The 19026-nt window shown below is 39.7% G+C and overlaps 1 protein-coding gene across 4 annotated transcripts in view; it reads right to left on the reverse strand.

The window, feature by feature from the left end:
- APP (amyloid beta precursor protein) overlaps positions 1-19026 on the reverse strand; it is a 231062-nt gene that overhangs the window by 55668 nt on the left and 156368 nt on the right. For all 4 annotated transcript variants that reach the window (XM_068911547.1, XM_068911542.1, XM_068911533.1 and 1 more), the window contains 3 exons: positions 16542-16675; positions 12002-12076; positions 10626-10784 (listed from right to left, as the gene is read on the reverse strand). In XM_068911547.1, coding sequence (XP_068767648.1) covers positions 10626-10784; positions 12002-12076; positions 16542-16675 — 368 coding nt within the window. The remainder of the gene's footprint in view (positions 1-10625; positions 10785-12001; positions 12077-16541; positions 16676-19026) is intronic.

Here is a 19026-nt window from a genome sequence, read left to right on the forward strand (position 1 = left end):
TTTTTAAAAATTATCCATATATAACTTTTAACCCTGATGGCAACAACTGATCTAGTGACCGTCTAAAATCTAGTGACGTTGCTTTAACAAAGTCAGATTTCCAGCTAAAAAATTCTTGTGAAGTATTTCATTATCTCACACAGATTTACAAGGCTTTCACACTCAGCCAGGCACTGCTAGAGTCAGAAGGTCCTAAGACAGATGCAGGCACCGATGAAAACAATAGGATTCCTCCAACGCTACATTAGACCCTCAGATATAATAAGTTCTCAGGCTTCCCTGAAGCAGATGCTGAAGTGGATTAGCAGTCTTACAGTATATCCTTGTCATTGCCAAAAATTCAGTTTTTGTGACCTTTAGGAAACATATCCCGCCTCATCCGTCACGGTAATATAGTGCGTCATTTCCACGCCGATTAAAAAGAAAAACAAACGAAACCAAAAAACCTCCAAAAAACAAAAAACAAGAGAGTTGGTGCTATGCCTTGAACATTCAACGTAAATTAAAATAGCTCTGCTCCCTGGGTCTTAAATAACTGCCAAAAGTCACAGACACACTGGATCAGGTCAGACTTCCAACCTCCCAATAACTTTCAAATGCTACTGCCTCAGTATCTGCTGAAGGCTAAACTGCCCGGGCTGGTGATGGGCAACGACAGCTCTCTACTAGCTTCACATGTCTGGGGGTGGCTGGGACCATAATCGAGGCCCACGTTTTATAGCTGAAGGTAACTTTAATCATGTAAAAAAAGGTAATTGCTACTTTTCTCCCCTATGCCTAGAATTCTGCAGGCACTTTTAACAAACCTCCTGACCTGCAGTGCTGACTTTACTCCTTGCTACCTCTCACCAAGTTCCACCTCCTTATTGCATTACACATGCTATTTTTTTTTTTTTAAATGTCAACTGGGAGTTCTGCTTAAAACTCCCCTCCCCATGTGTGCTTTCTGGCAGAGTTATCTTCAGCAGGATTCATCCCTCTAGTCTAGTACACCACGTAGCAACACAAACTCCTGTGACGGTGCAGCAGAGGGGCCACAAGGTATGGTACAGTCAAGCACAGAGATGAGGGAGGGCTCCACACCCTAAGAGAATTCAGGCAGACCCTGTGTCTGAAGCTATTATAATAAATCTGGGGTTATCTACTACTCTAACCCTAGGAAGGAAGGAAGGAACCTTCAGATTAAACTATAAATGAAAATGTTGCTATTACCAGCTAATTTAAGTTCTCAAGGCCTGCACTCAGACTCTGTCTGTGGCAGAAGAACAGCCTGCTGACGTAACCCAGAGTCAGCTTCGCACCTCTCACTCTTGAAAAATAACGTACCAAGTACTGCAGTTCATTAAAAACATTTTAGTTTTAGTATTTGAAATTCTATTCCACTTTTTTCCAAGTAAAACTCAATGCATTCTCATCTGTAGCAAACTAATAACCATCGGGGAAATGACTCACAGAATAACTAATCTGTATCAGCCACCAGGGGCTACCTAATCCTCATGAAATAATTTTATTTTCAGTTTTCTGTTTTGCTGTCTTGTTTTTATCAGCTTTCCTAGGAAAGTGACGAAGATACTCCCAACACGACTTCCATTATCCACAAGTTTTTAATTATCCTGGCCAAGGCTGCAGGCAACTACTTTATCCAGTAACAGGAATGACAAATGAGTTCCTAAGCAATAGGATCCAGCACCAAACTCAGAATATATATTATTTCAGTAGGAATGCTGTTTAGTTAGGAATAATAACGATTCCTGAGCACTAGAAGAGCCTGCGTTGGCTGGCCAGAAGCTTAAACGCACAGGATCACGGCACTCTCATTTAGGAATATGCAGGAAAAAAGGCACGACGAACACACCTAACAAGGACACACACAGGGCACTGTCGAGTGCGGCAGTCTGAACACCTCTGCTGCGTATCGCTTCTGGCTCGCTCAGTCCCACCCTGCCACGCGGTTTACTCCTGCGGAACTCAGTCTAACGCTCCCCTTCTCAGCAGCCTCAAATATCTACTTTTTTTAACCTACAAATAAGCAGAGATCATAGCTCTTTCACAAGCGTTCATCACCGTCCAGCAGATGTATTCATGCCTGCAGGTATTTTGCCAGTCAATTTAAAATCTGGTTTATCCTGGAGGATGTTGTCAGAGTATTATTTTACATAGTTTTTATGAATATGTTGGGACTTGCAGGTATTCAATTCACTCTGTATGCAGGAGACAGATTCACAGATTTCCTATCATCATTAAAAAGATACTTTTCTGCCTAACACTGTAGGGAATATACCTATTCTCTTATTTGGAAGATAATTCTTTTTGCGAAAATACATATGCACCAGGGCAGAGTTAAGGCTATGAAAATGACCTGCACTGCAACTTCCTGGCTTCAAAGCTTAACCAGGCAAACCTGACAGCCTGTTTCCATTTTTCTAGCTGAAGGAGACAAGCCCAAATGAAGCAGAAAATGCTGATCACAACTTGGCTACCTGGTGCTGACCTCCCAACCCATTGACTCTACAGGCCAGACAGGTGCCGGTATTCCTGGCGGCACCAGCACAAAGATAAGACCACTGCCATCTTTTTCTAAGAGTGAAATAACAATATTAACATTGCAGCTAATTGCCAAACTCACATCAGCAGAATCTGCCAGCCTAAACTTTTTTCTGTACTTAAATATGCCGTGCGTTCCAGACATAACCAATTGGAGAACATGGGCTCTATTTCCACCCCAATTTTTAAGGCATTTCAAAAGCCAAGAATTTATTAAAAACGCTCAAAAATACTTTGAGATCCTTCTGGAGGAAAGGACTTCATACATGCAAATCATCTGGAGACAGCACCCATCGCTACAACGATAATATCACTTTATTAAATACAATAAAAAAAAAGAGCCTTTCAAAAGGCAGCCTACCAGAAGTTACTCACATAAGATTCTAAATGGGGAATATTCAGTCATTCCATTCCTTAGTGATCTGTGCCATTTCAGCGAGGCCTTAGCTTGATTTTGTTGTAGCTAACACAGAATATTTCTTACCATTTGTCCATAAAACAGTTCTGATAATTTTCCACCTTTATTGTTCCTTCTATACTCTCTCTCTCTCTGTTTTGCCTCTGCTACTAATAGGATTCCCCTGAAATGGAGACAAGGTGGGTTCTTTCACAGCTGCAAAAATTAGGAGATGAAAACTACAGCTTCCCTTTCTAAGGGCAATTACAAGAAAACATCTGAACAAATATCTGAACAACAGTTTCTAAATAGTAAAAAAATGTATATAAACACCCTGGCTTCCACACAGAGCCCAGCCTACTATTTGTGTTTTTAAGGGAGCAGTGAAACAGTGTAATTTCACTGAGTTTGGAAAATGGAAATATCAAATCTAGTTTGGATTGCTACAAACATAACTTACATTCTCTCTCCATGGAAATCCAAAGTATTTATTACAGAAAAACGACAAAAAAAATCATATTAAAGCACTTCTGTGTATTTAAAGTACAACTTCTAGCACTATGCCGTGGAATTGCCACGGGGAATTCTGAGTTGCCTCCTCATTTTGATCAAAATTGTCTCTATAAATCAAAACTGAAAGTTCCACAATGCTGTATTTTGCTATTTAGTCTTGCCTTTAGAGCAAAATCAGTCACCAGTCCTTTCCGATTACTGGTCTTGGAATGTAGGACAATTACTTCTTTCCATTAGCTTATTAGGATAATTAATTTGTTATTAACTTATGGATCATGTTTGATGCAGGAAAAGAAGTTCACTGTACAAACATTCAAGAAAGGCTGGCTAGAATGAGCGCAAGACCTTTATACTGAATTGTTTGATACAACTCTACCCCTTCCATCCAGCTACCTTTCATGTGGAGATAATGATGTTTTCTCATCAGTTCTGCTAATTTATAAGAAAATATGTTACCACACACATTGCCACTACATGCCTATAACGGTACTTAAAACTTCCTTTTACCTACCAGCCTAAGCACTTTTCCTGAGGCAGAATACAATGAAAACAATATTTGACTCAATCTCATTATTTTCCTTTCAGGATCTGAACTTACTAAGCATTGACAAATTAAAATCAATTTTGTCTCTGCTCACCTTTTCAAAAATTTAGATTTTAGATATAATGAACCTGCCAAAGCTTTGCAGAACTTACTAGCTGCCAGGATTTGCCTCTCTTCTCTTAAGCTTGCTTCTACAAAAACCTGCTGGCAAGGCTTGGAGTATGACTACACCACACATTCAAACCCACAATCCAGGGAAAAAGTAAGAGTCTGGTTTTACTCGAACAAAAGCCTCAGCAGCTGCTGGAAAACCCAAGTTAGGTGACCATGCTTCTCCAAGTTTGACCTGGTCTCCTCTTTCACAAATCCCACATAATTGAGTTTTATGTGAGAAATTCCACAGCTTTACAGAGCCAGAGTAGCAGAACTAAAAGGTGGAGTATTAGGGCTGGACTCATCTTTCCTACCTCACAGAAGGATTTTTATCACTAGATCAGTAGTTATGCTTTGACCTGCCTTGAGCTACATATTTTCTCAGCAACCTTGCTGGACTTCTCAGAAAAGCTTCCAGGAACACAGAGGCACTGAGGAAGGGTCCTTCTGCATACCTTCATCTATGTCAAATGTTCAAATGGCTAAACTTGCCTTGTTTCAGCCCACACTACGTTCTCCTCAGAGGAACAGATACTGGCCCAAGAGCACAAATGGTACCAGAAAGAATACTGAGGGCAACAGGAAAAAATGTGGCAAATGAATTCCAATGGGTTAACATACATGCTAGGCTTCATCTTAATCATCCTACTCTGTTTGGCAATAATTTACAGCAAAAAATAAAAATAGTTCCAAATCAGAAAAGAAACAGTTCAAACTGACTAATCATTATATGCTTACTTTACTCTGTACACAAAGTAAGGAGGTTAATTAATTAGCTCTCAAAGTTTTCCTATATACTTCCTTGTTCTGAAACCTTTTATTTCACCATTATGAACTGGATTTCTTTTCTGCTTCCCTTTTCTCCCCCATTGCCTTCTCACAGAGAATGTGCCTCTGCTACCAGGAAGATTAAACTGCAAGACATATATCCAATAAAATTTGCATGCATGTGAAAAAGAAAATTTAAGCCAATTACAGAACCAACCTGCTCACAGAGAATGATAGTTTCACATTCTTCCACTTAACTAGCAGAATGAAGGGAAAAATCAACTGTTTTAAAAACTAGGCACATATTAGTTCCAACTACCACTAATCCTTCTTTTCTCTAGTAAGATCATCAAGCAGGGTGAAACAATACAGTATTTTGATACCGGATACTGAACAGCTGCACTCCATTTTCAGAGACATCAAAGCACAGCACAGCTAAGCTGCACCAGGAATCAGGGAGAAGGATCAAGTTTAAGGTTCTGTGCAGCTTGCATGACAGTGCTTCAGAGAACAGAACAACAGTACCAATATTTGGGTTCGTTCAAAATTATTTGCTAGCAGATCTTGAAGCTATACAATTTCACCTCTGTATGCTCCCTGGCTTCCTTGCTGCCCACACTGCCACCCTGCAGCTTTCCTGCGACACTGGTAATGGGAGAAGATCTGTATCACAGCTGAAGAAAAATGCCGTTAGAGTCTTTGGTCCAATACAGAAGCCGATCATAACGGATTCTCAGTCTTTTGCAGTTTTAAGTGGAACAGCACCAAAAACAGCTATGGTACAGGGAAAGTACAGCATGAGGCTTATGTGCTCAGGCATAGCCCCAGGAACAACAGAAACGTCCTGCTTGCCTACTTGACAGGAGAATCTCCACATTTATTCTCTCCTTGTTTCCATTCTCCCATTCCCTCCTACTGAAGCTTCATCATTTGGCTGTGTCACTGATCTTAAGCTCATTTTTTGTTGATTTTCTAGGCATTTATAAGAATGTACTGACTGCTGGCCCAGGTCAAAGGTTCCCCCAGTCCAATATCTTGCTAGCCTGCACTGGAGGCCTACTAAGAAGTGGCAAGCATGTGGTAGTTCTCCGCAGACACTCTTCGAGCTTCCCATCATCTGCGTAGCTCAGGGATTTTCTGAGCCAGAGGAAGTTTCTGTTCAGTTCCCTTCAGTAAACCTACCCAGATTCACCCCTTGAATACACGTTAAATGTTCAGACTCCAAAAGTGTGGAGAGGAGTTCCACAGCCTAACTATGCACTGTGCAAAGAATTATACCTTTTATTTGTTCTGAATCAAATACTGTGCCGCTTTATTTAAGGACCCTCACTCTTGAAAGAAGCAGCTGAAGAGACAGCGAGCAATCAATCTCTCTTAGCTCTAGTCACAGCAACACCTGCAACCTGGAAACAGTCTTCATGCGTGCAGGCAACAGTGCCAGCTTAGGTTTCTCAGGTGGGACTGTTCATACCTGCACTGGGTAGCGTGTAGGCAGCAAATACTGTGCTTTCTGAAAGAGACGAATTATTCTGTATGCACCACATACTCTGTATGCCTCAGGATTACTTCACTCATGAAGACTTATGCATTACATGCGTAAGTCTGGCACCAGGAGAATCACTCACTGTATTCCTATGATAACTGACCTGCAGGCAAAGATCAGACGTGGATTTCTAGACATCCAAAAGCCAAATTAAATCCTGATGCTCCAAGTGGTCTGCCAGATATCCAAAAAATCCTGGGAAAATGTTCAAGTTCAAGTACAAGAATATATCTGGACAATATAGCCAAGTGATTAAGCAGCATATGGAAAATAGACATATATGCCAGATTTATGGCAACCCTCCTAGCAACCTCATTTTCCATAAAGAGAGCTGAGGTCGCAGTTCCACAACACCATAACTCTAGCAGCAGTACTGGCTTTCAGATACTCCTGTCCATCATTCCCACCCTCAAGCATAAGTCCAGTGGGTTTGTGGAACCGTGCTGCAACTCTCTTATTTTTAACTGTAAAAGGATCAGCTCCCTAGTCTTATTCACAGGTAGTCCCACAAACACCACATTATGGAATGGAAGCAGTAACAGAAGTGGTAACATGACTAAGGGCAAAAAGGTTGTCAAATTCTTACTCTGGTGCTGCTGCTGAAGTTTCCATATCACAAAAGTAGGACCTGAGACACAAAAAAGACCTTGGTCCACTGACTTAGAAAAACAGACAGCTAGAAGCTGAGTTCAAACTCAGTACAGAATTACAGTCCATCTTTTCATATAGCCAAAGAACCTCCTCTACAGATGATTTTCCTCCTAGAAAGCTTTGTCTTATAATAACAAATTATACAACTATATTGTAGAGCATACTGCATACAAATAAGTCGACAAAGTTATCCCCTCGTTCACCAGCTAAATAGGCGACCCAAGCCTGAAAAAAAGTACTACCTTCCTTCCTAAAAGTAGAAGCTCCAAAGACCTTTGAGTTGGGTTTTTGTTTCCTTATTTAACAAATTCTAGCTTGTCCTTCCATTAAAGAAATGTCATAATACTGACAGTACCTTAAAAGCAGAATTTTACCGAAAGCTCAAGTCTTAATTTGTGCACAGAAGACAAAATACTTCATTTAAAAAACCCTCTAACTTATTTTTCAATTTAAATCCAAATTCTTTCCTTATAACCTCATTTAGAGAAAGTTTCCACCAATTTAAACATCCAGAATCTATTTCTATAGTAAGCATACTAATAGCAAAGCACATAATCTGAAGAAGGCAGTAGAAGGTGGGTCTTCAAACACATTGTTGTCTAACTCCAGAAAAAGTTTTTTTTCCCCCTCAAGATTACTTAGCAAGTCACCAGAAAAGTTATGACTTACTCTCAGAATGACAGGACAATCATATTAAATCTTCTTTCAGTTTACTAGGGACACAGTCCCTAAGATCCCTCCCTTTGTCAGAAAGAAAATAGCTAGGGTAACAGAGATGAATTTTCCATTAATCCCATTTTCTCTTTGACTAGATGGTCGAAGTTTGGATCAAGAGGGTATTCCAATTTCTGGCTCAATATCCTCCACAGCAGTCACAGAACTGGATTCATTCATTAGATTGCTTAGCTATCATCAATCACTCCTCAGGTTTCTCCCTCCATCTCACAAAAACACCAAACCAACCCTCCTGCTGAATTCAAGATCATTTTTTTCCTGTGCTTTGGCATACGTAAGACCGACAGTCCAAGGGCACACAGGTGAACGGTCAGGAACTACAGAACATGCAACAACAACAAAAAAGGCTGAAGCAAGGACATCACCATTAACAATACTGACAAATGAACTGTTTAAAGGTTAAGAGTTTCAGTTCACCCTCAATAGTCTTAATTCAATTGTGATGATGCCCTGTTTGGTAACACCTTGAGCTGGTGTTACTTAAATGTTTGCTGCCTGCTTCTTTCAGAATGATCAGCTTCTGCAGGGACAGAATATAGGATATATCTGTCTTTTAACAGTATCTTCAAAACTTGCTCCTGCTGGAGTCATGTAGTCATTGACACAGCCTTTCAGGCTCTCCTACTGAAAGAGAAAATTTGTTATTACTTTAAATGTCACAGAAGCTGACTACAAACAACCCAGACAAAATTCATTTTTTTTCTGCTCCCAAAGTCTGCTTTAACATTTTTGCTCCTTAGCAGTCTACAGCTAAATTCCCCCAAATTCCCCCTACCGCTCCTCTTTTTTTTTTTTTTAAAGTGGTGATGCTATCTGCATTTTCTGGACGTGAGAGTTCCCTAATGCTAGGAGTAGAGTTTCACATTTTGGCTGTTCTAAAGACCCTTCTCGTGTTGAGTACGGTCACAGAATCACAGAATGGTCCCCATCTTCCCCTTCTACATCCCCAAATACTTGCAGAACCAAGATGTTGGCCAGATTCACAGAACTTGAAATCAAATAATTTTGGGGATACTGGTCAGACAGGGTTACTTTTGCATGAGAATCACCTTCATAGCAACAGCTGATTGGCTTAAAACAAACAGAAAATTGTATCTTAGGTGATTTACTGAACGCTACACTGTAAAAGAGCCAACAGAACTTGCAGCCATTCTATGCATTAACCATATCTCCTTTCCAGTCCTTTCCAGTTATGAGCTGCAGACATCAATCCTAAAGGAAGCTGCATATAGCCTATAATTTGCTAATATGTCTCCTGCTAATGAGATCCTTGAGTCCAAGCCCTTCACTACCATTGCAACAGTCAAAGGTTACAATATGCAACATCACACTCTCAGCATGGGTCCAAAAAACATCTTTTACCAATTTATAATAGAGACTAGCACTTCATTTTGTGCAAATTACTATGTTGCAAAACACAGATCAATTCTTCACACAACTACCCCGAGTTTCCCTAGGACAGATAGACAATCCCAGACTGCTGTTTTACTTCGCATGCAGTAAGAGTTTTTCACCACAACAAAATGTTTGATGATGATAAAGAATTAATGGATTACTTCTTATAGAGTTTATAGACCATTTTCCGATAGTCAAACATTTGAACATTAATCTAATCATCCTCATGATAAACACAGCTATTGTAACTGTATTACTCAGATAAAATAACTTTAAAAAAGCTTTGCTACGCTTCTTGACTTGCAACTGTTAAACCCGTTCTAGTAACAGAGCTGCCCAAAAGATGCTCTTTCCTTAAACTATTGTCTCATAACCAAGTAAAGGAGACTTCCTATCTTACCTCACACTCTACACTGGGTTCTAGCCCATCAGAGAACCCTAACTGTAAGATTACAGAGGGATGATACTCATTCATATTTTAAGTATGCAAGTGCTTCTGATAGATTTACTGTATGTACAGAAATGACGACCACTCTTCTGTGCTACTGAATATGTGGGTTTGTGTACAGAAGGAAATTCACTTAAAGAGGTAATTTTCCCAGGTTAGTGATATTGATGTAATTCCTCATGAAGTCAAATTCAGAATCCAATGGCTACAGCTTACACTGATGACCCAAAAGTCTTTCACTGACCTAACGCTTTTGTCATCTAGAAAGTATCCAAGAGACCAGAGAAATATAAAATATTTGACTACTTTCTCACAGCGTTCAGGTAGATTATTTTTCCACAGTGTTCACGTAGATTATTTTTTTCTGAAGGTCACAGACCAACTATTTTGGAATTAAATCTAAACATTGCAGATATGGAATCATTAAAAATTCCATTCAAATTCACATATTGAATGTGGTGTTTACATCCCTCCTAGCCACCACATCCAAAGCAAAAATTTCTAGCGTGGTAACTTCATGCTGTCCAAAAATCCTGACGAGATCCTTCATCCAATTCAGCAAACAAGAGGGAAAAACACAACCACCCCCATCCTCAAGCTTCCTCTTGAAATAACAAGTTATCCTACTGAGCATCATCATCCTTCAGCAGCACCTGTGAATAGCTGCAATTTTTGACAACCAAATCACTTCCGCGTTACTTGTCTCAATATCTGTATCCATTGATATGCATGTATAGGGGTGTTTGCCTCTGAGTATGCACACACGAAGTCTAAACATGAACTTTCAAACTGGTTCACAGCTGCAGTACATCTCACACAGGGAACAGCTACCCAGTGCTTCACAACTGCACTGTACCTGCACGTATAATCAGTTTTCCCAGGATGACTACAGTGATTTTGACACAGCTCATGGAGCTTGTGATATTGCACTTACCCTAGGAGGGACAGTTTGCAGGGCTGTGATATAGTTCTCCAGAGCAATGCGGCGACGGTCATTCAGCATGGCTTCTACCCTGGCCATATGAGTCTCTACCAGTTGTTGTCTTTCATTCGCCGCTTCTTGTTCCAGTGATTCTACTTTCTCCTGGAAATGCTGAAAAACACCAATCGTAACACAAACAGTGAAGACAGCAGAGATCAGCAGACATTAAGAACTTCATCTACAAATGACCAAAATGTTCTGCCTTAGTCAGTCTAGCGTGACTCCCCAAAAAACTGAACTGAATATATCTTTTATTGATTTCAATGCAAACTGCTGATGCCCTGTATTCCCGAACACTTGGCCATATTTTATTACTCTATCAAATATTCCTAAAATAGTCAGCAAAATCACCAGTGAATCCTTCATTTGACCCCCGAGACTGTGTTTGGTGCAACAAAATTCTTCCTGGGAACGGATGGAGTTTGGAAAACATTTGCTCCCTGTGATTATGGAGGCGTTCCACGTATCAAAGTTGCTTCATAAACTAATCTATAAGGCAGAAAATATTCTATATAAAGTAATCATTAGATCCAGTCGGCAAAACATACAGAGAACAAAGCTGTGGTATTCAATACACAGTGCAGCCTGCTTCTGAATATTATTATTATTTTTAAGTGGTTTTGCACTGAAAAGTTTCCAGCATTTCGAGTAATACCTAACATAGACACAACAGGTCTCAAGGAATGACTGGCCAAAATTTTTGAATTATAATATAATTTTGGTAAAATAATTTGTTTTTTTCATAATTGTTTGTTTTTCCATAGTATTTAAGGATAATTCTTTCTATTGATCGCATTCAAATGAATGTGGTGACAAATCTGGGCTAAATTTGGATTGCTCCAAAGCTTTGGTGTAATTCCTCGTGATGCTAAATCCCACTACCTGGAACATCTCCCATTTGGCTGAAGGTTTCTTCCAGATAAAAATTGGTGTTTATTGCTTTCTCAAGTCACCTTTTCGCATCTCTGTTTGCGCTCCAGTATAAGCTGCACAAATACCTATCTATTACAGCTTAAATTTTCAAAAGGGCCCACAGGAATTGGGTTTTCAGTTCCCTCACTGAAGGCAAACCTAAATTACAGTAAAATTCTACCCTTCCACCTAGTAACTAGTGATGTTCTGCATTTCCATTGCAGGGATTGGTTTTTAAACACACAGAAGAGATATGCAGAAGCTATTAACAGCTGGAAGCAAAAATAGCAACCATAAGAGCAGAACATAACATTAATTCCCCATATAAATATGTTTTAAAATTATATCACAACTAGCACCCCTTGTGTTTTAATTGCAGCACCTGCTGGTAAAATTGCAATTGCACTTTCCTTTACCTGGATAACAGCTTTTTTATCAGCCTTTGGCAAGTTCTTCGCTTGGCGTTCTGCCTCTTCCCATTCTCTCATGACCTGAGAAACAAAACAAGGAGTGTGACTTTTAAATTCTCCTCCCTTGTCTCAGGGCTTAGCAACAGCCAAGTACTGCAGCTCACACAGTCATCATTTTAAATTCCTCTCCTCCCTTTATATATATAAAAAGCAGTTATGACATTTAACAAAGGTAGAATCCTGTTATTAAATTAAACAGACTGCACTGCTTTGTCTGAACATTATGCCAAGCACCCTCAGCCTCACCGTGAAGCAACACAGCTGTTACCCTACCCTCAAGCAAAGGAAGTGGAAGTCTCGATGAGTGAACATGCAGACCCCTTTTCATCTCAGACAAGAAAAATGTCTCAATCTAATCCGTTTTAGGCCCTTAGTCAAAATGAGTGAATTTCAGCTCATTCTAAAAGGTATCTTTTTCATATCACAAAGATTTCTAGATTTTGACCTTTGAGTAGGACAGATCAAGAATTACATGCAATTTGTGCTAGTCTGCTCAGGAATTGGTGCCAAACACTTCAAGAACTGAACATGCTTATATCTCAAGTACAACACTGACAGAAAAATGATGCAGGAAAACTTTTGGTACCATTCCTTTCAGCAATCTAAAAGGTCACCTTCTCCTGTAACAGAAGGCAGGGCAGTATTTCAATAATAAGGGAAGAACTTACTGTTAACTTGCCACCGTGCATACCCTGTATGTGACATCTGAAACCTTCTCATGGTCTTACTTAGGGACTTTCCTGATTTCATTTCCAGACAGCAGTCTCCTCAGATAACACCTTCTGTGCAAGAGGAATTGCTTTCTCTGGATGCAGTGCATACAAATAAGTAACTTGTTTGTTTGTAAGATTAACAAAATGCAATAGTCAGAAGAAAACCAGAAGTAATTCCTCAATATGCACATTTCCTTTCTTTCTCACAAAAACTCATACTTTTACACCATTTAAAATAGAATTCTCAAACATATATTTTTCAAAGGGGATTTTAGAAAAGCACAGAGTCCATATGCATGACTGAAATTTTAGCAGGATGAATAGCAAACACAGACTAGGTCTGCTGTGTCTTATGTCTGCTCTTGAGCCTCTTCCCCTCAGCTCCTGTCTCAAGTCCCCCGTTGCCCCACATGCTGGCCACCACTCATCAGGCTCCTTGATGCACAGACTGGAGAGCACTAGTGGTGGCCCATGGCATGAGCCACTAAAAAACACCTCTGGCCTCAAAGCAGCTGACGGAAGAGAACATAACGTACAGCACACTGAACTGACAGGGCGCCTCATCACCAGTTAACATCTCCTGTGCGAAGTACTGAGATTTTATTGCTTCTCCTACAAAGCAGTACTAGAGGACATGAAACAGCAATGTAATTTAGAGCACCACGATGTATTCTGGAAAAATCTTATTAATGCTCAGAGTGCTGCTGTGTATTAAGGGCACATTAAGTATTCATAACTCTTAACTGTGCACTTAGGCCATAAGTGAATGATTGTGAAAATCTAACTCATATATACAGGCAACATCTTTCTATAAAACTGAAATATCACTAGTGCCAGGATGTGAATGTTTCAGAAGACCCAGAAACTATGGCATTAATTCAAGTCATAAACTACAACAGTACGTGCTAAAGCTTGAGCACTGGCCTAGATTAAGAACTTTGATTTCTTTTCCCTCCTCTCCCCTTCTGTGCCTTCAAATCACACCTCTGACATCTGCTTAATACTCTTTTTCACTCTGGGAATGAGCAGCCAGTAGGTTTTCAAAACTACAGTTCTTTGCCATCTTTAGCTGCCTAACTAACCTTGAAAAACGTAAAGGCAAAGACACTCTGCTAATCCATACGATGAAAACAAGTATTGTAGGCAATGCAATAAAGATACAGTTGGCTACACCAGGTCTCTCTGCCTGTTATTATTTCTCTAAACCTTGTCGGGCATGGGAGGCAGGCTGATGAAGTGACAGCCTATGCAGCTAGTTGTGAAAGACGTAAATTCTGGCATTCAGAGTTCAGCTCTGGTGCAACGAGTGTGAATGTCTTGTGAAAAAACAGAACGATAGGGCTGTTTTCACAAACAATATTCAGTGTAAAGACTGCAGAAGCTGTGTTTTGAATAGTGCTTTTTGCAACTAGGATGGCTTCAGTGGCTGAAAGCATATATATGCCAGTTGATCAAAAAATACAGGTTGGTTGGTTTGTTTGTTTCGCTACAGCTATCTACGAGCTGCCCCACTACCATCCAGAGAAAACTACTCTTTCAGAATGCCATGGCTTTAGAGAAATCACGAGCGATTGACAAATATGCCTCAGCATTTGGTGGAAAAATCAAACAGCAGCACAGAAAACAAAAAATTTTTCTGCAGATGTGCTCATGCAGAAAAAGGGTGAACTTGTCCTGTACGCACTAATAAGGCTATTCTCCTTCACTGAAAGCACAAATCCAAAAAAGGCACACAGATTTATGACACTTCAAGGCTTGGCTGCTTTGTTCAGGGAAAATGACAACTTCTGGTTGAGATTTAAAGCGGCAAGCGATTTCAAAGTCAAACTTTTTCAGAATTCAGGACTTAACACCTGACGGACTCCTTTTGGGATTGGCCCGTAAGGGGCAGCAAGAGGAAAAAGGGAAGAGGAAGCAAGGAAAGTGTCATTCATTTTTAAGACAAATGCTAAGTGCAAAAATCTCATTACACTGAAGCCAGTGGAATATACTTGCATTCTATATACTGGTGCATGGATACATAACTGCAAAGGGGAGAATTAATGCCAGACGTATGGGTTACGTCAATCATAGCAGCAGTGGTGCTCTAATGAAGGACTGTCTAGTTAGAATGTCAAAGTCATGACAAGACGACACCTACTTTTGTCGAGGCCTTTTGTCCCATGCACAAATCGATCCTTTTTCTGGTAATAACATCACTAAATCTCTCCAAAGAGAGACTTACTCTCTCTTTACTCTCTGATCCAGAGAGCCTGGAACTGAGCGGGGGTGCTGCTACTAAGCCGACAGTTTTAGGGAAGGAAAGAGCCCTCAGATACACCATGACAGAGGCAGCGGGACCTAGGGAATATGGTGCCACTGGCACTAAAAATCAGCTCAACACCCTTCCAGGATGCTGGAATTAGTAGTAAGTGATAGTGCAAAGCTGTGGTGAATGGCCAGTCAACGCTGGCTCCCCATGCAGTGTTGCAGATGAATCTCATCAACTGCTTGTTTGTTGATGCGACCCTACCTGACAAGGCAAGGAGAGGACCTTTGATGCCCCTCTGTCATCCCTGCAAATGATGGACTAACGGGTGTCACCCTCACTTCACGTTACAGATGCTTGTTACGAGAAAGGAGGGGCAGCTTATAAGAAAGAAACTTTCTCCCCTGAATTATTTAGTAAGGGAGACTTCTTCCTGCAATGTTTTACAATTAAAGTACACACATACTGTTCAGTTCAGGAGAGGGGGAGCGGCTGGAAAGTAAGCACTCCTTGTCTAACTGAAAACCTTATTCAATATATGGAACTAATCTTTTGAGTGGCTTATAGGCCTAATCTTCCTCTCCCCAGGACAGGCCATGCATTTTAATGTACGCTGTTTGATGATTAACAGGATCAAACACAGAACAAAAAGAACAGAAAGAATAGAACAAACAAAGAATAATTTTTAGAGACCAGGAAGTCTCAAGACGTTTGAGGGGAGAAATGATGATCTCCAGAGGTCCCTTCCAACCTAAACCATTCTGTGATTCTGTGAAATATGTAAATATACAGCTCCCTTGAGTGAGGTTCAACATCTGGTGCCATCAGGCTATTTAGAAGCAACCATTTAAATGAGGGAATTGTACATGAGTGAACCGGAAAGTGGAAAAGCAGAATTGTACCAAAACAGGCAACTAGAACTAGGGCAGCTTGAGATCAGTTGACGTAATCTCTACCTGTTGTATATAACAGAAAAGCAGACGTTTAAAGGTTGCACATGCATAGGTAATAGCTACCCAGTTTACATGTGAATGTAGCTTTGCTGTTGTTCTCTGGAGTTGCATTAACAATTCTTGGGAAAAGTTTAAAATTGTATCTTAATGTAATTCACATTACAGTAGTGCCTAGGAAACTTTATAAACCTTCTTGCTCTAGGTGTTATATAGATGTAAGGGCAGAAAAACCTTCATGGCCCGCAAGCTAACAGGATGGGCACTAAGAGCAGAAAGGAGTCAAACCGTGTGAAGCAGAGATGCATCAGGTCATGGTACAAAGAGAGCACAGAAACCCTTAGTAACAGAGGCTTTTAAGAGCTGCAAACTATGAACCAACACAGCCCCCGAAGGGAGCGGGACTTCTGCCCCTGGGAAGATCTTCATGTGAGAGGATGCATTTATAGCATTGTAAATGGACAAGGCAGCTGGCAGAAGCCTTGGGAAATAAGAACATGAAGGATCCCATGCCATCTTATAGCTTCAGAAACAAAACTCCCTGCATATGTAGAAATAAAGACATTCCCCCTTACCTGAGACATCCTTTCACGATGCTTAGCTTCAAGTCTCTCCTTGGCTTTCTGGAAATGGGCATGTTCATTCTCATCCCCAGGTGTCTCCAAATATTTGTCAACAGCATCTGGGGTGCTAGCGGCTGTGGTGGGGACTGAGGTAAAATTTTGAAGGAGAGAGGGGGAAGGCAGGAAGAAGAAAAGCAGAATTATCAGTTTAGTACAGATACAATTTAGCTGAGCAGAGGAAGAAACATCTGCTTCAATTTCTATCAGAATAAAGCCACTCATTTAACCTCAGAGAAGGATATATATAGCTTCCAAAAACGTAGTCAGGTGTATTACAAATATATAGCAAATATGCAGCAAATGTATATAAATATACTAAGACTTCCTCTATTTTATTACCCAGGAGCAACTCTTTAGAATTAACAAAGCAATATTATCCAAATAGATTAGGAACTACTGGCAAAGGAAAAATTCAAAGAAAGAAAAATGAGAATGAGCAAAGTACACAAACCAGCGGAGAGCCCTCTGCAAAATTATGTGCTTTGTAAATTAGTTTATTTTTAAAAGGTAAACTGTAACGCACACAACTGCCAATACAAACACATTTTTAAGCACCTATGGACTCCCTGGTGCTCTAATGAAATACCTCAAATTCTTCCCCTAATGCCATTCTGTTCTCACAGACATTTGCTTTATTTGTAACAACTTTGACTACAAAACTCCCTAATCGATGCTGGAAATAATCAGCAAGAATGCACCGATCGCTACACATTCCTGTCAGATAACCAGGATATACCTGTTACACTGGAAGCAGAAAGACTTACATTTTGGGTAATTTAGGCAGAGCAGGCAACAATTCTGTAATTATGCAGTAACATCCAACAGCTTCTAGATTACCTAGAGTAATGTTTCTGGGCTAGGGACGTAATGGCCATTTAAAAAGCTCTCTAATCATGATCAGCTGTTTCATTTCAGCTACGTCATCCCTAAATATTTTATTATAAAGCCTCGTTTCCTTGGTCACATTTTGCTCAACAATTGCAAAGTCAGTTTAAAAATTCTAACAAACAAATGAAAGCTATATGTGTAGTTGCACAAGATTTCCTTAAATAACTTTGACTACGTCTACTTTAGTTAACTTTATATACAGGTAACAGAAGTAATACACTTTACTAGAGAGACTAATAAAGGTAGGAAAAAAACAAAACAAAACAAAACAAGAAAACTCCCCAAACGTTCCTCAAATCTACAACAGAAGCAAACTTTAATCTGAAATTCAATCTGAGGAACAACAGTTAATGTTCGTTTATTACTACTCTTTCAAAAACAAGCTAAAATGTAAACACTTCTGTGTTAAATTGTTTTTTTAAATCATCAGGTAAAAGGACAAGCTTTTCACGTGTTAGTTCTGATGAAACACATCCCTCAGATCTTAAGATAAACTGGTGTTTTTTTCCAAACTTCAAAACTTTTCCTCAGATTTTACATTATATGTACGACCCAGAAAGTAAAACAAAAACAAAACCAGAAAGCCTTTGGCCATGGCTGCATTTGAGACAGAGATGGTTTTAGCTGCTGCTGAAGTAAATCAAATAACAGATTTTATAAGTTACTCACTGGAACAAAGGAGAGGCCTTCCTTGTCTCAGCAGAACAAAGCAAACAACTCTACAGGCAACCAAAATTATCCAATGGGAAATCATAGGCAGTGCAAATTATCACTCCTCCTGCCATTTTTAGATTTGTTCCATGAATATTTTAACCACAAGATTTACATTTTGCAAACATTTTTATTATTGAAGTATTGTTAAGAAAAAAAAGGAAAACATAAGCTTCCCGACACAGAAATTACAAAAATGAAATGTAACTCCTAATATTTTCAGAGGTTACCATCACAGCCTCAATCTGAAGTCTCTACTTCTGTTTTAAAAGCATAAAAATTATCTTTTCTGTTTTAAGCTCTCTTAATGTTAACAATTCATCTTCAGTTATAATGTGACTGAAATATTAGGATTACAGAATTAAAAGTGTAAGGAAACACAAAAACAAAACATCAAAACGAGAGCTCCACAAAATAACTACAAAGTGGTAACAGCTCCAAAACTCACAAGCACCTCTGCAATGGTTATTTCACATATGACAATCAAGAGAAGATAGCTATCCATGCGCGTACTAAATTATAACATTTGTATTTTAAAAACAACAGTTCTGGTAACAATCCTTTGAGGCAAGCATAGAGTTATCCCTATTTTACAGGGGAGGCACCCGACTCAAAGGCTTATGAGGTAGCTAGCACCACCTCACATGTTAGTCATTGAACCACAGTAAGACACACAGAGCTTCTGACTTTGCCTTCTCTTTCTATTCAATGTACTACTGAATAAGGGTAGAGCCATGAGCCATGGGTTCTACCACTCACATTTGCACAGCGTCCAACTGGATTTTATAATAAAAGCTTTCAGAAAACAAACATTTACAGGACCCTTAGTGAACATTAA

Source organism: Struthio camelus, chromosome 1 (genome assembly GCF_040807025.1).
Source record: "Struthio camelus isolate bStrCam1 chromosome 1, bStrCam1.hap1, whole genome shotgun sequence".
Taxonomy (NCBI): Eukaryota; Metazoa; Chordata; class Aves; order Struthioniformes; family Struthionidae; genus Struthio; species Struthio camelus.